Here is a 19,341-nt window from a genome sequence, read left to right as displayed (position 1 = left end):
ATATATTGGGGTGAGTTTTCTCCCCTGTTTCTCGTGAAATTGAGAAATTTCAAACTAAACAAACATGTTATTGGAAAAATTCTATTTTTTCATTTTTACTGTCTTCTTTTGAATACTTTCCTCTAATAGCTGTGGGGTCAAAATGGTCACCACACCCCAAGATGTATTCTTTGATGGGTGTACTTTCCAAAATGGGGTGACTTTTGGGGGGGTTCTATTCTGCTGACACTACAGGGGCTCTGCAAACGCACCTGGCGCTCAGAAATTTCTTCAGCAAAATCTGAACTGGAAATGCTAATTGGCGCTCCTTCCCTTCTGAGCCCCGCTGTGTGCCCACACAGTGGTTTATGCCCACATATGGGGTATCGTTCTACTCAGGAGTACCTGCCTTACATATATTGGGGTGAGTTTTCTCCCCTGTTCCTCGTGAAATTGAGAAATTTCAAACTAAACAAACATATTATTGGAAAAATTCTATTTTTTCATTTTTACTGTCTTCTTTTGAATACTTTCCTCTAATACCTGTGGGGTCAAAATGGTCACCACACCCCAAGATGTATTCTTTGATGGGTGTACTTTCCAAAATGGGGTGACTTTTGGGGGGGTTCTATTCTGCTGACACTACAGGGGCTCTGCAAACGCACCTGGCGCTCAGAAATTTCTTCAGCAAAATCTGAACTGGAAATGCTAATTGGCGCTCCTTCCCTTCTGAGCCCCGCTGTGTGCCCACACAGTGGTTTATGCCCACATATGGGGTATCGTTCTACTCAGGAGTACCTGCCTTACATATATTGGGGTGAGTTTTCTCCCCTGTTCCTCGTGAAATTGAGAAATTTCAAACTAAACAAACATATTATTGGAAAAATTCTATTTTTTTCATTTTTACTGTCTTCTTTTGAATACTTTCCTCTAATACCTGTGGGGTCAAAATGGTCACCACACCCCAAGATGTATTCTTTGATGGGTGTACTTTCCAAAATGGGGTGACTTTTGGGGGGGTTCTATTCTGCTGACACTACAGGGGCTCTGCAAACGCACCTGGCGCTCAGAAATTTCTTCAGCAAAATCTGAACTGGAAATGCTAATAGGTGCTCCCTTCCTTCTGAGGCCTGCTGTGTGCCCATACAGTGGTTTACGCCCACATATGGGGTACCGTTCTACTCAGGAGAACCTGCATTACAAAATTTGGGGTGCATTTTCTCTCATGTTTATTATGAAAATGAGATACTTTAATCTTAACAAATATATTATTGGAAAATTTCTATTTTCCATTTTTTTCCGGCCTAATTGTGAATACTTTCCTCCAGCCCCTGTAGGGTTAAAATGCTTATTATACCCCTAGATTAATTCTTTAAGGTGTCTAGTTTCCAAAATGGGGTCACTTATGGGGGTTTCCAGTATACAAGCCTCCTAAATCAACTTAAAAAAAGAACTGGTCCCTAAAAAAATCAGTTTTGGAAATTTCATGAAAATTTGATAATTTGCTGATACATTTCTAAGCCCCGTAACACCCTAAAAAAGTGAAATATGTTTACGAAATGAAGTCAGAATAAAGAGGACATATTGATAATGTGACTTACTAACTAATTTTTGTCATGTGCCTTTTTTTTTTAGAAGCAAAGAATTTCAAAGTTCGTAAAGTGCAAACTTTTCAAATTTTTCATTATATTTTGATGTTTTTCACAAAAAACACACAAGACAGTGACCAAATTTTGCCACTAACATAAAGTACCATATGTTACGAAAAAACAATCTCAGAATCGCTAGCATACGTTAAAGCATCACTGAGCTATAAGCGCATAAAGTGAGACAGGTCAGATTTTGAAAAATGAGCCTGGTCATTAAGGCCCAAACAGGCTTGGTCCCTAAGGGGTTAACAGAGTATCAGCGTGGGTTGATAATTTTTATATATCTCCTTTAAGGTCACATTCACACACACGGCCGCTGTTTACTAACAGTGTTTAGTTGAATGGAAGCGAATGGGACAATGGCCGTAGTGTATACACACTGTATACACCATGGCCGTTGTTCACTGCCACTGCAGAAAATAAACAGGTCTATTTTCTATAGCCGCAGTTCGGTGAAGATGGTGGAGTAAATTGATTTTTGTAAAGCACCATGTTAACCTTTCCTAAACTAATATAAAAAAAACACATATCACAGAATCATGTAACTTGAGTAATAATGCATCCAGTGTGGGATTCAGGTATGGATGCTGAGGAGTGGGTTTATTTCCTCATTGCTCATCTTTTTCTCCATATCCTCCATCTCCAGTCCATCATTTCCAGGTATGTCTACATTTCTTTGCTGTGAAGGAGGGCTTGTCGGTCCTCCTGGTGTTGAGCTTGTCGGTCCTCCTGGCATTAAGCTTGTCGGTTTCCCTGGTGTTGAGCTTGTCGGTTCTCCTGGTGTTGAGCTTGTCGGTTCTCCTGGTGTTGAGCTTGTCGGTTCTCCTGGTGTTGAGCTTTTCGGTTCTCTTGGAGTTGAGCTTGTCAATTCTCCTGGTGTTGAGCTTGTCGGTTCTCCTGGTGTTGAGCTTGTCGGTCCTCCTGGTGTTGAGCTTGTCGGTTCTCCTGGTGTTGAGCTTGTCGGTTCTCCTGGTGTTGAGCTTGTCGGTTCTCCTGGTGTTGAGCTTGTCGGTCCTCCTGGTGTTGAGCTTGTTGGTTCTTCTGGTGTTGAGCTTGTCGGTTCTCTTGGAGGAGGCCCTGATATTGTTTGGCCTTCTTTAAATATTCCCTTTATTCTATTTCTCTCTTCTTTTATGATTTCTTCTGAAGTTTTAGGCCATTTAGTATCAGTCACATTGATTCGGTTTTCGTAGTGTGTGATGATGCAATCAATGACCTTTTTACGCTCTTGTTTTTCTTTGTCGTGCAGAGCTTCCTCAATTTCCCGTAGCAAATCTCTCTCATACTTCTTACACATGTAAAATTCTGAGCGCCTGCAGCAGGAACCCGAGTTCTTAGAGAAGATTGACAGCATCACCATCAGGCATATTCCGATAACTCCCCCCATCTGCAGAAAAGAAAGAGATCCATAATTATTCCTGGGAATATGGTAAAGCTCAGGCATAATAACTTGTTTGAAAATCCCAGAACCTTTGAATTCCACCATTTAACAACATGTTCCTTTAGATTAAACATTCTGTGCAGATAAAAGGGATTGTCCAGACTGACTGTCAGGACAGGGGAGGCAGGGACAAGACACAACAGTGAGCCCTGATGCTGAACCCACCAACTGTCCCTACCTACTTGCCTCAATTGGCCCTAGGCGGCCGTGGACAACCACGAAGACGTTCCCTATACTGAGTACGTGCAACACAGAACAAGACAGACAAACACAAACACAATATAGAATAGTCGAACAGGCAAAGTCAAAAACCAAGCAGGCAGCGCAGTACAAAACAAGTAGCAGTCAAAAGTCAAAGCCAGAGGTCAGGTAACACAGACGAGCAAGCAGAGGGAGTAAGGATGGGGAGCGCAGGAATAGACAAGGGGTAGCTGGGATCCGGATGTTAATCTAAATAGCCAGCACTGGGACTCAGTCCCAGCTTTGATTTATGCTGACCAAGAGCCCGGTCTGGATCCCCATTGGACCAGCGCTCTGATCTTCGAGGTTACAGACAGGACAATCACAGAGACAAGACAGGTGCAAAATCATGTCCAGAAGCTTCTCAGCTTAACTCCTGCATTGCCAGAGGCTGAAAAGCAATCGGGTGTGGCACACAAAAGCAAAACACCAGGCCCAGTTCAGACCAGGCTACTGCAAATTCCTGACACTGACCTTATTATACTCAGGGAGGTATGTGTTAAAAAGTAACAAAACAAAAAAAACCTCAAAAAAAAAAAATTACCTCACACACAGGCACACACACACAGGGTCTATAGACATAATGTCTACACACCCAGAAGCGCAAAAGACCAGAGCTCCAGGATGCCAGGGCCGGTGGGAAAGCCTCTACAACCCTTTTCATTTTTTTACTTATCCTTATAATGTTTAAAGTTATCGTTTTCTTCTATACAAAGCTCCAAACCCCCTCATAGCTATAGAATTAAATGTTAAATTTATGGTTATCTATGATGATATCCCTAGAGGCAGATGAAGATTTACTGTATAATGGCATATTAACACCTTCACATCCACAATATGGCTATATAGGTTTCTGGTGCCAATGCCCCTTGCAGCAGGAATATACATATATATATATATATATATATATATATGTTTTTGTGGCTATTTAATGTGCCTCACACATCAGTGTCCCCTTAACCGGACATAATGACAGGCAGCAGTGATCACGCAGCTGCCGGTCATTACCTCTTAAACGCTGCAATCAGTGACAGGACAAGCTCCTGTTAGGGTCCATTTACACAGAAAGATTATCTGACAGATCATCTGCCAGGAATGGATTTAAAAAGAGGAGAAATCTCAAACTTTCCTCTATCCCCTGATCTCTGTATATAGTCTGTTTCTGGCTTTGGCTTGAAATCTTTGGCAGATAATCTGTCAGCTAATCTTTCTGTTTAAATGGACCATTAGTGACTTATCGGGACCGATCACTTACACAGACAGGTGAGGGGAAACAACTTACCTCCATCCTGTCAGATCAACGATCTGTGCATAGAGTCTACTCTCAGACAGACTGTATGCACAGATTGCCATATTACTGTTTTTGTGGCGGCATACATGTTATATCCTCATGTGCTCAATCTAAGTTTTTTTAGAATATGCGCAGCTGTATATACGGCGTATTTGAGATCAGCTATGTAGTACTTTACAATTAGAGAACCTCGAGCATGCTTGTTAGTTTGTTAGTATTTCCTTAGTTTGCACTGGCTCACTTTGTAATCATTCTTAAGTGCAATTATTACACATAGAGCACTTTATATCACACAGATCACTTATTGGGTCATTCCCTGTTATTGTATGGTATTCATTTTGTTCTTTTGTGAGGGGTTGTTGAGCTGTATTGTCTTACCGTGTTGTTGGCCTGGGGGACACTATATATTGCATGGGTTTCACATGTCCTTTTTGGGAATTTTAATTGTTTTTAAAGCTGTGTAGGGATTTCTTTTTCCTTGCCATTATTGTTTCATATGTGTGTTTTTGTATACTCATTAAATTTGTTATTATTTTGGACTTTTTGGTGTGCTCCCTTTGTATAACACACCAGTTTATTTCGCTGTGGTTCATTTATGTTGGTTTGTTTTTAGAAGCATCCTTTTTCCTGGGTTGTGCAAGACCCCCCCCCCCCCTTCTGTTGTTTTAAGGAGGACAGTGCTGCTCATTGTGACCTGAACATCCGTGCATCAATTAACTTTGGTCCTGAAGGAGTTAATGGCTTAAAGGAGTACTCTGGAGAAATTGGTGTCATAAAGTTATACAGGAAGTAGTGTATTCTCTCCAGTCTGACATGGTGTTCTCTGCTGCCACCTCTGTCAATGCCAGGTACTGTCCAGAGCAGTAGATGTTTTCTAAGGGGATTTGGCAGCAGAGAGCACTGTGTCAGACTGGAAAGAATACACCACTTTATGCAGGACATACAGCAGCTGATAAGTACTAGAAGGCTTGAGTTATTTTAATAGAAGTAAAAGAAATATAACTTTCAACACCAGTTGATTTAGAAATAATTCTTTTTCTCAGGAGTACCCCTTTAAATGTACAAACAGACCTGGACTGACAATTTTCCCTCCAATTCATGGTGGGCTGTTTACTCAGAAGGCTGCCTGGGGTGGGAGAAATGTGGTTTATCTGCTATGGAAAATAACTACTTGAGGGAACAAAGTCCAATTTGTATAATATGGTGTTTTTACACGGAACGATTTATCGTTCGAATTTGCATGATGACGATCGAATTCGAACAATAATCATACGTGTAAACGCAGCGAACGATCAAGCAACGAGCGAGAAATCGTTCATTTTGATCTTTCAACATGTTCTCAAATCGTTGTTGATCGTTCACAAAAAATTTGCAGATCGTTCCGTGTAAACATTCTTTTAACAATTTCACCTATGTGTGAGATAGGCTTAAGCGATCGCAAAACGATCACATAACGATTTTTCCGTACGATGTATCGTTCCGTATAAACGCTGATCGTTATAAAAAAAACATTGTTCATTCAAAATCGTTAATCGTGCGATCGGGCAAATTATCGCTCCCTGTAAAACCACCATTACTCTGCTGATGAGGACCTTCACAGTTTGGCTGGATTTGACTTGAGAATAGAGATTAGCAAACCTGGAGCATGCTCGAGTCCATCCGAACCCGATCGTTCGGCATTTGATTAGTGGTGGCTGCTGAAGTTGGATAAAGCCCTAAGGCTATGTGGAAAACATGGATATAGTCATTGGCTGTATCCATGTTTTCCAGACAACCTGAGAGCTTTATCCAAGTTCAGCAGCCACCGCTAATCAAATGCCGAAGGATCAGGGTTTGGATCGACTCGAACCCGAATCCGGTTAGCTCATCTCTACTTGAGAAGAAGAGAACAATCATACTCCTAGTATAACTCTGCAGATCTTTCACATGATACCCTAAGGAGCACCATCACCACTGTAGAAGCTGATAAGTTCTATCTCCATCTAGAGGCCTAGAAGAGTACTGCAAAGTCAGGGGGCCAAGAATACAATTTCTCCAACCCTGGACTAGCGTAGAAGATGAATGAAGAATAGGTCCTCGCAGCGCAGACTGGCACTGACTTGAGAAACAACTGGATAGATCACAGCCACATGGCTGACAGGGTGACTGGATGACCGACTTAAAAGAATTGACTGACATGAGCCCTGGCCAGAGGCCAGGCTTCTACTCCTGACCCTTGACTTGTCACAGTCCCCCCTATTATATGCTAGAGGCATTGCTCCCATTGGTGGAGAGAGGCATGAGGTGATTTGAGCTCTCATTGGTTAAGTGTCATGAGGAGATGTTGAGAATAGGGTGGCTGGACTAGTAAGGGATGGTGACCAGACTGACATACTCTCATACATGTGACAGGGTGTGACATAATGAAACTGCAAAAACTATTTAACCCTTGCACAAACAAGGCCTTTCAGTGTATGCTGTAGATCAGTGCTTTTCAAAGTGTGAGGCGGGCCTCACCAGTGAGGCGCCCTCTAGTTGTTGGTGAGGCCAAGCTGGGAGGCAGTTTTCACAAAGTAACTATGATCTGCACAGTCCTTTTGCTGTTTGCAGAAATCTCAATTTTACCAACATTATTAATTTATTTTGTACTTAATATATTAGTATATAGAGCTTGGGAGATGGGTAAAAGGTAGCCTTAGCATTATTTTCAGCCTTTAAATGGACTTTTACCACAGATGGTGAGGCCCAGGCAACCTCTTGGTCAGTCTGGTGAGGCCCAGGCATTGCCTTGGTCTGTTGGGTGAGGCTCCAGTAGAAAAAGTTTGAGAAGCGCTGCTGTAGACAGTGTGAAAAATTAATACAGTGCCTTTGGAAAGTATTTGTCCCCTTTGAACTTTTCAACCTTTTGCCACATTTCAGGCTTTAAACATAAAGATATAAAATGTAAAATTTTTGTGAAGAATCAACAACAAATGGGACACAATTGTGAAGTGGAACAAAATTTGTTGGATCTTTCAAATTTTTTTAACAAATATAAAAACTGAAAGATTGAGCGTGCAAAATTATTCGACCCCTTGCATTAATACTTTGTGCATTAATACTTTGTGCAAAAAATACCTTTTGCTGCGAATTCAGCTGCAAGTCGCTCGGAGTATGGATCAGTTTTGCATGTCGAGAGACTGAAATTCTTGCATAACAGCTGGAGCTCAGTGGGGTTGGATGAAGAGCATTGGTGAACAGCAGTTTTCAGTTCTTTCCACAGACTCTCGATTGAATTCACGTCTGGACTTTGACCGTTTTCACACCTGGATACGTTTATTTGTGAACCATTCCACTGTAGATTTTGCTTTATGTTTTAGATCATTGTCTTGTTGGAAGATAAATCTCCGTCCCAGTCTCAGTTCTTTTGCAGACTTCAACAGGTTTTCTTCCAGAATAGTCCTGTATTTGACTCTGTCCATCTTCCCACAAATTTTAATCATCTTCCCTTTCCCTGCTGAAGAAAAGCAGGCCCAAACCATGATGCTGCCACCACCATGTCTGACAATGGGGATGGTGTGTTCAGGGTGATGAGCTGTGTTGTTTTTACGCCAAACATATCTTTTGTATTGTGGCCAAAAAGTTGGATTTTGGTTTCATCTGACCAGAGCACCTTCTTCCATGTTTGGTGTGTCTCCCATGTTTTTGGTGGCTTGTGGCAAAATTTAAACAAGACTTTTTATGGATATCTTTGAGAAATGGCTTTCTTCTTGCCACTCTTCCGTAAAGGCCAGGTTTGTGCAGTGTACAGTGACTGATTGTTGTCCTATGGACAGACTCTCCCACCTCAGCTGTAGATCTCTTGCAGTTTATCCAGAGCAATTATGGGCCTCTTGGCTGCATCCCTGATCAGTCTTCTCTTTGTTCAAGATAAAAGTTTAGAGCAGGGGTGGGGAACCTCCGGCCCGCGGGCCGCATCCGGCCCCTGAGACCCCCCGATGCGGCCCGCGGCCCGCAGCTCCCCTGTGATGCGCGCCGCTCTGGAGGAGGAAGGAGCCGGCGCACACAGCATCCTCCTGTGTCTGTGACAGCTGCCGGATACAGGAGGATGCTGTCTGTTCCGGCTCCTTCCCCAGCAGAGCAGAGCGTGTCTTCAGTCTCCTGCGGGCCACGCGCGATGACGTAATTTCATCGCGCGCCGCCTGCAGGAGAAGACCGGCACAGAGGACCTGGGAGAGAAGAGGACCTGGGAGAGAAGAGGACCTGGACAGCGTGGGAGCGGAGGTAAGGTGAGTGGGATGGTTATTTTTTTTTATTTGTGGGTTAAATAGGCTACCAGGGACATGACTGATGGGGGTTAACTAGTCCACCAGAATCATGACTGATAGGGGTTAACTAGGCTACCAGGGACAAGACTGATGGGGGTTAACTAGTCCACCAGGGACATGACTGATGGGGGTTAACTAGGCTACCAGGGACATGACTGATGTGGGTTAACTAGGCTACCAGGGACATGCCTGGGGGGGTTAACTAGGCTACCAGGGACATGACTGATGGGGGTTAACTAGACTACAAGGGGCATCACTGGGGGTTAACTACAATAGCATGGGATTCACTGGGGGTTAACTACAATAGCAGGGGCATCACTGGGGGTTAACTACAATAGCAGGGGCATCACTGGGGGTTAACTACAATAGCAGGGGCATCACTGGGGGTTAACTACAATAGCAGGGGCATCACTTGGGGTTAACTACAATAGCAGGGGCATCACTGGGGGTTAACTACAATAGCAGGGGCATCACTTGGGGTTAACTACAATAGCAGGGGCATCACTGGGGATTAACTACTATAGCAGGGGCATCACTGGGGGTTAACTACAATAGCAGGGGAACTAGGGGAACAATACTTTGCCTTGCCCCGGGTGCTGCAAACCCACACTACTAATTGCCGCGCACGGTATGCGGCCCTTGAATGATTTTATTAATGCCCGACCGGCCCTCGACATGGAAAAGGTTCCCCACCCCTGGTTTAGAGGGATGTCCGGGTCTTGGTAGATTTGCAGTGGTCTGATATTTCATTTCAATATGATCGCTTGCACAGTGCTCCTAGAGATGTTAAAAGCTTTGTATCCAAATCCAGCTTTATACTTCTCCACAACAGCATCTCAGACCTGCCTGGTGTGTTCCTTGGTCTTCATGATGCTCTCTGCGCTCCCTGAGACTATCACAGAGCAAATGCATTTATACAGATGTGGTGTGCTACTGGTTAATTTTCGTGTGAGCTCGGCCAGCGATGTTACTTGTCTTGACGCCAGTGCTAGTCCAGCGCACAGGTGTGATGTTAGTACCTGCTTTTTTGTATGGCCGGCTTGTGTTCCCCAAAATGGTCCATAACCTTCCGGGTTTGCTGTGGGTCCCTTGGGCTCTAATCATGGCAAGCTGGAGTGGCAACTGACCCACCTGGATTGTCAGTACCACCACCCACAGAAGGGAGGAAAATAACCCAAGGTGGACGGTAGTGTGTGTATAGGTGCAGAGATGAGCAGAGTCTGTACATTTGATATAAAAATAGAACAATTTTACTGTAGAGCTTCTGCACGTTACACAGACAATAGTAATCTTGACACAGACTTGAGTGCTTGACTTGCTTGAGGTAGGTGCTTTAGAAGAGCAGAAGTAGTAGTAGTGATTTGTAGAAGGTAGAGAAAAGAGGAGAGGAGTTTGCCAAAGGAACCCTAAGCCCAGTGTAGCCCTGTACTCTGCCCAAACTTTGGTAGATATCTTTAGTAAAGTGAAGCAATGCTCGTACTCACAGTTAGACTATGTCTGACTGCCTTCTGCCCCCTAACATCATAGAATCTGTCCTAGGTGGGTAGCACGAGCCTCAGTCATGGTTATCTGGGTGTAGCAAGGTGTCGGAGACTCCCAGTTACCTGCACTGCGCAGTGGGCTACATAGACCTTCTTTACAGTAGCTTTGCCCTACTGGGATCAACTCCTATTTCTTCAGGAGTCTGTCCTGCATTTTGTAGATGTGTTCCTTGGTGACTACTCTCCCTTAGTGGTGTTTAGCACTACTTAGTGTAAGTAGTAGTCACTTGAGAGAAACCCTTGGTCTCTAGCTGCACCTGTTCACACTGAGTATCTAGTCTGAACTGACTAGACTCACTTCCTCCCACACGGAGCTAACTCCTCCTACAGGGGGTGAGCGTAGAGAAAGGCTAGAGAGAATAGGTAGAAAAGAAAGAGCACCTCCAAGTGATTAACACATAACACATTGTACACATAAACAATTAACTCATTACCTCCTTAAGCTGTGCAATAGGACTAATACATATATAGAACAGTGACACCTAGTGGGGAAGCTGCATACTTCATCCATCACTTAACCTGAGAACTTTTGGACAGGTGCATAAAAGAAACACTAACAGTGGGACACCGCACAGAGACTTGATTACACACAGGTAGATTCTATTTATCATCATCAATCATTTAGGACAACATTGGATAATTCAGAGATCCTCACTGAATTTCTGGAGTGAGTTTGCTGCACTGAAAGTAAAGGGGCTGAGTAATATTGCACGCCCCACTTTTCAGTTTTTTATTTGTTAAAAAAAAGTTAAAAAGATCCAATAAATTTAGTTTTACTTCATGATTGTGTCCCACTTGTTGTTGATTCCTAAAAAAAATTAAATAATTAAGATTTATATCTTTATGTTTGAAGCCTGAAAAGGTTGAAAAGTTCAAGGGGGGGGGCAAATACTTTCCCCATTTACTGTACATATAGAGAATACATAGTAACCCCACATAGCCTGGCATAATGTACCTATCAGCTGCCCAATAACACAACACATACAGCAGCTGTGTAACTGGAACTGGGACACTGTATTCTATGCAGAGATAAACGTGGCTTACTCTCACTTGCAAAAGTAACCACATCCTGCAGCAAAAAGGAATGGCTGACAGATTTTTATAGCTGTATAACCATACTGCTATAATGGTAAACGTGTGTTTATTTCCTGTCTGCAGAGCCATCATGAGCTCATGTAGTATTACTATTACTATCTTTTATGCTGTGTAAAATACATGACTTGTGGAATCTCTGCAAAATTTTGCCATTTGTGTTTTTGTGCGGCTCATAAAACATTGTGCTCTTGTTAAGGCCCTGTCGTGTAGCCGGCCTAGCATAGTATTATGGTTACTAATGTATACCATGGGGGAAAATAAGTATTTGATACACTGACGATTTTGCAAGTTTTTCCACTTACTGGCTCTCACAGACCTGTTTGTATTTCTTTAAGAAGTTCCTCCTACTCATTAACTGTATTAATTGCACCTGTTTAAACTCATTACCTGTATAAAAACACCTGTCCACATACTCAATCAATCACACTCCAAGCTCTCAACCATGGCCAACAAAGAGCTGTCTAAAGACACTAGGGACAAAACTGTAGACCTTATTATAGACCAAACCCTCAGGCACTAGACCTGGGGTATAAAACCCCTTACAAAATAAACTCCCCTCTTTTAATAAAATATAACTTTTAATCAATTATTTTTTGTCAGTTTTCTGTGGCCGCTTTTCATTGACATGTCAGTGCACACAATGGAGCATGCGGCTCCGGCTGCACGCTCCATTGTGTGAAGTGATGAATTGGGATTGAGATCAGTGTATGCCCGCATCTCAATTCATTAGAAATAAAGATCATCCAGCCGGGATGATCTTCTCTGACACTGGCCGTTGTCTTACGCCATCTGAACATGGCCTTATGCTTAGTACAACTCTTCGGATTCCTAATACTCAGTGGAGTTGAACTCCTATCACACTGCCTGTAGCCTAACACAGTCTGTGCTAGTAATAGTATTCTTATTGAGCAAAAGGTATATGCTATTTAAAAACATGTTTGCATGTTTGCCTAAAGCAACGTCATCAGGAGAAATTTATGCAACGAGACCTGTAGACCTGCACATGATAAATAATTCTTTAAATACTTTTTTTTGAGATTCTGTGTCTCTCACAGGTGAAGTGTACCTACGATACAAATGACAGACCTCTCCATTCTTTGTGGGTTGAGTAACTTGCAAATTGGCTGTGTATCAAATACTTATTTTTTTTCACTGTAGGTAGCCCTTCCAGTCTGACATTATTGTTAGGGCAAGCAACTATTGTAGGCAATTTTTATTATAGGTGGACTAATATGTATGCTATGGGTAGTAGTAATAACCATTCTCTTAGGGGCCCTATACGCAACCTGAATCTCCCCTTCATGGTCTCCCTCCTGTTTAGGTTGTAATAATCATCGTTCCATGTAATTGGTCAAACGATTTCAGGTTGTTCGCCATAGTGGTCGTTTGAGATTGTTTATTGTTGATCGCCGAAAAATCACTTAGTGTAATAGTACCCTTACTCTGTTAGGCCATGTTCCCACTATATACTAAGACCAGCCGTTCTTCAGTGAACGGCCATTGTTTAACCATATCACTAAATAAAAGTTCTGGAAGCTTTTAGTCCATTTAGACAGATTTTTACATATGGCAGACATGGATAGAATTCATAGTAGCAAATTCAATATCCATCAAAGTCCATAATAGCACATACTGTACGTAGTGGGATCTCCTGATTCCCCTGATTCATAATCCCTACATCATAGACTTCTTTTACATCTTAACATAACCTTAGGACAGTATATGTTTTAGTTTGCACATACTTTATATCAGTCTTTAGACAGTCTTTCAACTTTCCCTACTGACCACTTAGCAAATACATGCACACCTTCATGTATTGCCTTGGACCCCAACACCCAACGCTTTTCCTGCTGGTAAGGCCATCAGGGGCGTATACTATAGACACTGTTAAATTGCAACACTGATATAGAAAAAATTTTATTTCTTAGTGTTTGTTTAAATAGTGTGTACCATCCCACCACAGTAAGGTGACCTCAATGGGATGGACCTTATATTTATAAGTCTACAAATTCTGGGCATATAGGATCCAGCTTTTCCCCTTTTAAATCACCCCTGGGGTCGAGCAGAGTATCTGACCCCACTCCCCTCCCATATGAGGATATGTTCACACAATGTTTTTTCTTTTCCGTTCATAATTTTTAAAATGACGTCCATTATTGTTAGGATTGGTCGCCCATCAGTGCAATGACGGCTGCTTGTACATTATTCTAGTGTAGGTAGACTGTTTGGCCTTTGGATGTGTCATTAATTAAAATGACCATTGAATTCAATAGTAAAAATGGAGAAAGGACAGTGAAAAAAGAAAAACTGTGTATGAACAAAGAAAATAACGTCCCCTGTTTGCAACAGACGTCCGAAAATAATTGACATGAACATTATTTTGACCTCCGCGCAGACTACGTCCGTCATTTTATACATTTTATACTATGTCCGTCATTCCGTTGACATTAATGCATTGCACTGCAGTCAGTTAAATCGCGGCAATAACGGACGTCTTTTTAAATAGAAAAAGCTTCCGCCTTTTTTCCTTTTTTTTAACGTTGTGTGAACATAGCCTAACGCAGAAATACAAAACATAGGCCAGCACGTCCAATAGAACTATTATAACGACATAGGCGCATGCTGCCCCATTTACTATTAGCCCAAACATAGCTAGTAAATATGTCCGGGCAATTTCCCGCATACATAGCAAGCTTTGCTGTTTTTTGAGCCCGTGTAAAAACTCATATACATGCAGGAAATCACTTAATGTAGTTAAAGGCCAACTACATTTGAGCCACTGAAGTAAATAGGGCCCATCTGTCTGTGCACAGATATGTTGGCACACGATCAGGGGTGGATTAACTTTACCATAGGCCCCGGGCTGTTCACCAAGCCTGGGCCCCCCCACCCCACTGTAACTATGGCAGCACTAGCCTGGCGTTCATAGTACAGTATAGATAATGTCATGATGTCCTGATTTGTGCAAAATTGCCATAAAAAACTGTGATTTTTTGCAAATCATGGCGGAAGTGTAGCCAGGAGACAGTACACCACTGAAAGTATAAGTCTTTTTGGGTGGTCATGGGCCCCCCAGGAGCTCAGGGCCCCGGGCTACCGCCCGGAACGCCCCTATTATGATCCACTGCTGCACACGATTTTGGCAGAATGCCAATGCATCCATTACTTGAAAGTCACAATTGTGGTGTAAAGCCAAAAAAATATAAAAATAAGTTCTGAAAACAAAAGAAGAACAACAACAACACATTCTTACCTGAGTTATTGACTTGACATATGATGCTTTCTGATCACTTACACCAAAATATGCCAAGAAGCAGACAAGGTATCGGCCATCTGATAACAAAACTAAGACCCACAGTAGGGGAGCATAGAGGGTTTGTTTCAAACATTCACATAGGCTAGTGCAGCAAAAACGAATGCCAGTGCAAAAACAAATGCCAGTGCAACAACAAATGCCAGGGCAACAACAATTGCCAGGGCAACGACAATTGCAAGGGCAACGACAATTGCCAGGGCAACGACAATTGCAAGGGCAACGACAATTGCCAGGGCAACAACAATTGCCAGGGCAACGACAATTGCATCCACCTGAAAGCTTACAGGCCAGAAGCCAAAGGACCAGAAACGGCATGATGAAATATATCAGAGTGTACCAGAAGGCGAGTCTCAAGTCAGAAGGGCAGCTGAAATCCCTTTCTATGATATCCTCCATCACAAATAGCAAAAGAGTTAAAGCTGACGTTCCCAGGATGCTGTAATATTTAAGGATAAAAGCCTGGATACTATGCAGCCCAGACATCTTAAAGAGATACAGAATGTTTTAGCTATGGTAAGTGCGGCTGGTGATCATATACTAATGCAGAGTCTATAGTTGCTCTGTGCCCTGCACCAATATCCCCCTCCTCACTTCCTTTAGATGGTGTTCTGATAGATTTGCTGGGTGTAACCGGAAAGTAACCTTTGTTTTGGTTTACGTTCTTAAACTCACTTTAACTCAAAATGTGTTAACTGGTTTCTTCTCCTTTAAAACTTACCGAAACACTGACCTTATTCTCTGATTGTTATTTATCATCAATTGTTGGAACAATGTGATGAGGAAATGTTACCATACCGTTTATCTATTTTAATTTGGATTCTTACTATGTGATAACCCTATGTAAACTTCAAAAGAAACTATTGAAAGAGAAAATGGAAGTAACAGACAAATGGAAATTGATGTGGTTTCCCTTGCCTGTGTTTGTTACACGCAGGTGAAGACCATCTGCACTACAGGATGACATCCTTACATGTTACAGAAATAAAGATCCGAGGTCCTCAACGCAGTATTAATGGATTCTCTAGCTTTTATTATATAAAATTATACTGCTCAAAAAAGCCTAGATCCTAGATCTGAATGAAATATTCTCATTGAATACTTTGTTCTGTACAAAGTTGAATGCCCTGACATCAAAATCACACAAACATCATCAATGGAAATCACATTTATTAACCAATGGAGGGCTGGTTTTGGAGTCACATACAAAATGAAAGTGGAAAAACACACTATAGGCTGAGTATTGTGTGTGGCCTCCACGTACCTGTATGACCTCCCTACAACACATGCGCATGCTACTGATGAGGTTGTAGATGGTCTCCTGAGGGATCTCCTCCCAGACTTGGACTAAAGCATCTGCCAACTCCTGGACAGTCTGTAGTGCAACTTGACGTTGGTGGATGGAGCGAGACAAGATGTCCTAGATGTGCTCAATCGGATTAATGTCTGGGGAACGGGCGGGCCAGTCCATAGCTTCAATGCCTTCATCTTGCAGGAACTGCTGACACACTCCAGCCATATGAGGTCTAGCATTGTCCTGCATTAGGAGGAACCCAGGGCCAACCGCACCAGCATATGGTCTGAGGATCTCATCTCGGTATCCTATGGTAGTCAGGCTACCTCTGGCAAGCACATGGAGGCCTGAGCGTCCCTCCAAAGAAAGGCCACACCATTATTGACCCACTGCCAAACTGGTCATGCTGAAGGATGTTGCAGGCAGTAGATCGCTCTCCACAGTGTCTCCAGACTCCATGTGCTCAGTGTGAACCTGATTTCATCTGTGAAGAGCACAGAGCACCAGTGGCAAATTGGCCAATTGTGGTGTTCTCCAAATTGTTCTGCAAATGCCAAGCGTCCTGCACAGTGTTGGGCTGTGATCACAACCCCCATCTGTGGACGTCAGACCCTCATACCATCCTCATGGAGACACATGCACATTTGTGGCCTTCTGGAGGTCATTATGCAGGGCTCTGGCAGTGCTCCTCCAGTTCCTCCTTGTACAAAGGTGGAAGTACCGGTCCTGCTGCTGGTTTGTTGCCCTCCTGTAGCCTCCTCCACGTCACCTGGCCGGTTCTGGCCTGTCTCCTGATAGCACCTCCAGCCTCTGAACACTACGCTGACAGACAAGAGCTGCACTACCTGAGCCACTTGTGTGGGTTGTAAAGTCCATCTCATGCTACCACAAGTGTGAAAGCACCACCAACATTCAAAAGTGACCAAAACATCAACCAGAAAGCATTGAAAGCACTGAGAAGTGGTCTGTGGACCCCACCTGCTGAACCACTCCTTTATTGAATGCGACATGGAGAGAAGGGAGCTACTGCACATCACACCTATGGCTGATACTAATGCTGCTCGGCTAATTTTAAAAACCAACGCCAGGATGTTGGTATATAATTTGATCAAACCATACCGCCCTGTGTACCACGTGTCGGTCTCCTGGTTCACACAGGTCCCTACACTAACTCCACACTGTGTCGGTCTGTGACTGCCAACCCCGCAAAGCGTGCACATGCAGGTAAGGGAGGCCATGGAATGGCCCTGCAACACCAATGTCACAGGACCAAACCCAAAATGCCCCACCAATACCCAGCCGGCACCACCGGCGGAGAAGGCTGCCCCCAAACAACACAAGTATGACTTAATACCACACTTTATTGAGTGTGTCTTGCTAATTGCATGAGAAATTGATTGTCAATCAGCGTCGCTTCCCAAGTAGTCAGTTTGATTTCACAGAACTTTGATTTACTTGGAGTTATATTGTGTTGTTTGAGTGTTCCCTTTATTTTTTTTTGAGCAGTGTATATATGATTTAGAATGCAAATGTATCTTTTTATTCAAACATTAACTAAAAAAATGTAATGTGCTACAGAAGCATATAGCACGCTTACCTGTCTGCTCCAGTTCTAAAAGCCCCAAATTTTTTATTTGGAAGGGGGGTCCTTAGTTCTATACTTCCTTGCAGTACTTCCTGGTTGAGCAGTGGCTCGATACTACAATTACCAGAATGCATTGCTTTCCCTCAACTCTCCATTACAGTCCTCCCATCCTGCCTTCTCCCCTCCCACAGCACTTCAGACAGTTCCCCACTCAGAGTTGTTGTAGAACATATCATTTAGCTGCATCGGGGAGATCATTCAGCACAAGGCAGTATGCTATAAACACTCCTCACTCTCCCTTAATATCCCAATAAATATTATATGTATATTAAAAACAAGATCCAACCAAGCCTACTATGACATCAGAGGATAATGTGTTGTTTAAGAAGAGAGGGAGGGACTGGGAATATTGAGACAATACACATTTTGTAGTTCTGTCAGGGGTGAATCATGCAGAAGCACACCGAAGCCTGTACTATTAGTGATTACACTATGTCAGTAAGTCATATTTTGGGGTGATAGTTTTACTTAAATACTATTTTTAATACACACTGTCTAGAAAATAGAAGATAGAAGTGGAGCTCTGCAGCGGGAGGGGAGCAGCAGCAAACGGGAGTGTCGAAGGGGAGTTTATTTTTTTTATTTTAATTTTATCTAGTGATCATGAGGGCTTTAGAAGGACTACTCATAGGTGGCCATGGGACTAGTATGCCATTTTCTATACGTGGAAGGCAGCACAGGGGCCATCTGCTATAGGGAGCAGCAGCACAGGGGGCATCTTCTATAGGGGCTGCACAGAGGGTCATATATTGTATTGAAAATACATAAGGGGCATCTACTATATGGGGACTGCACAAAGAGGGCCATTTACTATATGAGGGATGTACAGATGGGGATGCCTTTTATATGGGGACTGTACAGAGGGGGCCATCTACTATATAGGGGATGCACAGGGGGACCTTGTACTATATGGAGGCTGCACAGAAAGGCTTAATACTATATTTAATTTGCACAGAGAGGCCTCATAATATAGGGGATTTGTACTCATGGCCATAATACTATATGGGAGCTGTATGGAGGGGCCAAATACTATATGGGAACATTAAGGGCTCCTAATACGATATAGGGGCACAGAGTTGGGCCTACCCACAATATGAGGGTACAGAGGGACAACACAGACCTGAAGTTTATAAAGACATGAGGATGGTGCAAGAAGATTCTGTCTAGAATCCTTCAGGCTGAATAGAGAAAAAAAAAAAGAAATTGACTGTAATAAGAGAAGACTCGGAGAAGACACCTCCTGTGAGTCACTGGCTGTAACTGCACTGTAATTCATGTGCAGAGCCTGGTAGAATCTACCTCTATATACAAACTATATGAGGTGATATTGGTCTTTCTACAGTGGATTTTTTCAGTAGCAGAGTAGTGGCATTAGTCAGTATGTGATGGTACTAATAGTAATTAATAGCAAAACCTTGTATATTGATATTATTCGTAATATCAGGCTCAGTTTACTGAATTTGGTCAGTAACAATATGGAGGAAATATGTATGGTGACAATATTTGCTTTTTATTTACTGGAGTTATTTGGTAGCTGTATGACTTTTGTACTGTATTTTAAGTGTCA

At 42.8% G+C, this 19,341-nt stretch overlaps 1 protein-coding gene across 2 annotated transcripts; it reads right to left on the bottom strand.

Moving 5' to 3' along the window:
- Nucleotides 1-1,209: 1,209 nt before the first annotated feature.
- LOC138788860 (proteoglycan 4-like) lies at nt 1,210-19,044 on the bottom strand. Of its 2 annotated transcripts, none has more exons than XM_069967218.1 (2): nt 14,776-19,044; nt 1,210-3,015 (listed from the first exon to the last, which is right to left on the bottom strand). In XM_069967218.1, exons 1-2 carry the CDS (start codon nt 15,319-15,321, stop codon nt 2,203-2,205), a joined length of 1,359 nt encoding a protein of 452 aa, XP_069823319.1. In that variant the 5' UTR covers nt 15,322-19,044; the 3' UTR covers nt 1,210-2,202. The 2 variants fall into 2 exon arrangements, with proteins under 2 accessions (XP_069823319.1, XP_069823320.1); XM_069967219.1 differs by having other exon boundaries at nt 1,212-3,015; nt 16,100-19,044.
- Between the last annotated feature and the right edge of the window lie 297 nt (nt 19,045-19,341).

This window comes from Dendropsophus ebraccatus, chromosome 4 (assembly GCF_027789765.1).
Source record: "Dendropsophus ebraccatus isolate aDenEbr1 chromosome 4, aDenEbr1.pat, whole genome shotgun sequence".
Lineage (NCBI taxonomy): Eukaryota > Metazoa > Chordata > Amphibia > Anura > Hylidae > Dendropsophus > Dendropsophus ebraccatus.
Note: the sequence above shows the minus strand (reverse complement) of the source record. Positions and strands in the feature narration are given on the sequence as shown.

Coding starts and splice junctions, on each gene's coding strand:
- LOC138788860 (XM_069967218.1), bottom strand. CDS start 15,321: ATGTCTGGGCTGCATAGTATCCAGGCTTTTATCCTTAAATATTACAGC. Junction 3,016..14,775: donor ATGTCAAGTCAATAACTCAG/GTAAGAATGTGT, acceptor TCTTTTCTGCAG/ATGGGGGGAGTTATCGGAAT.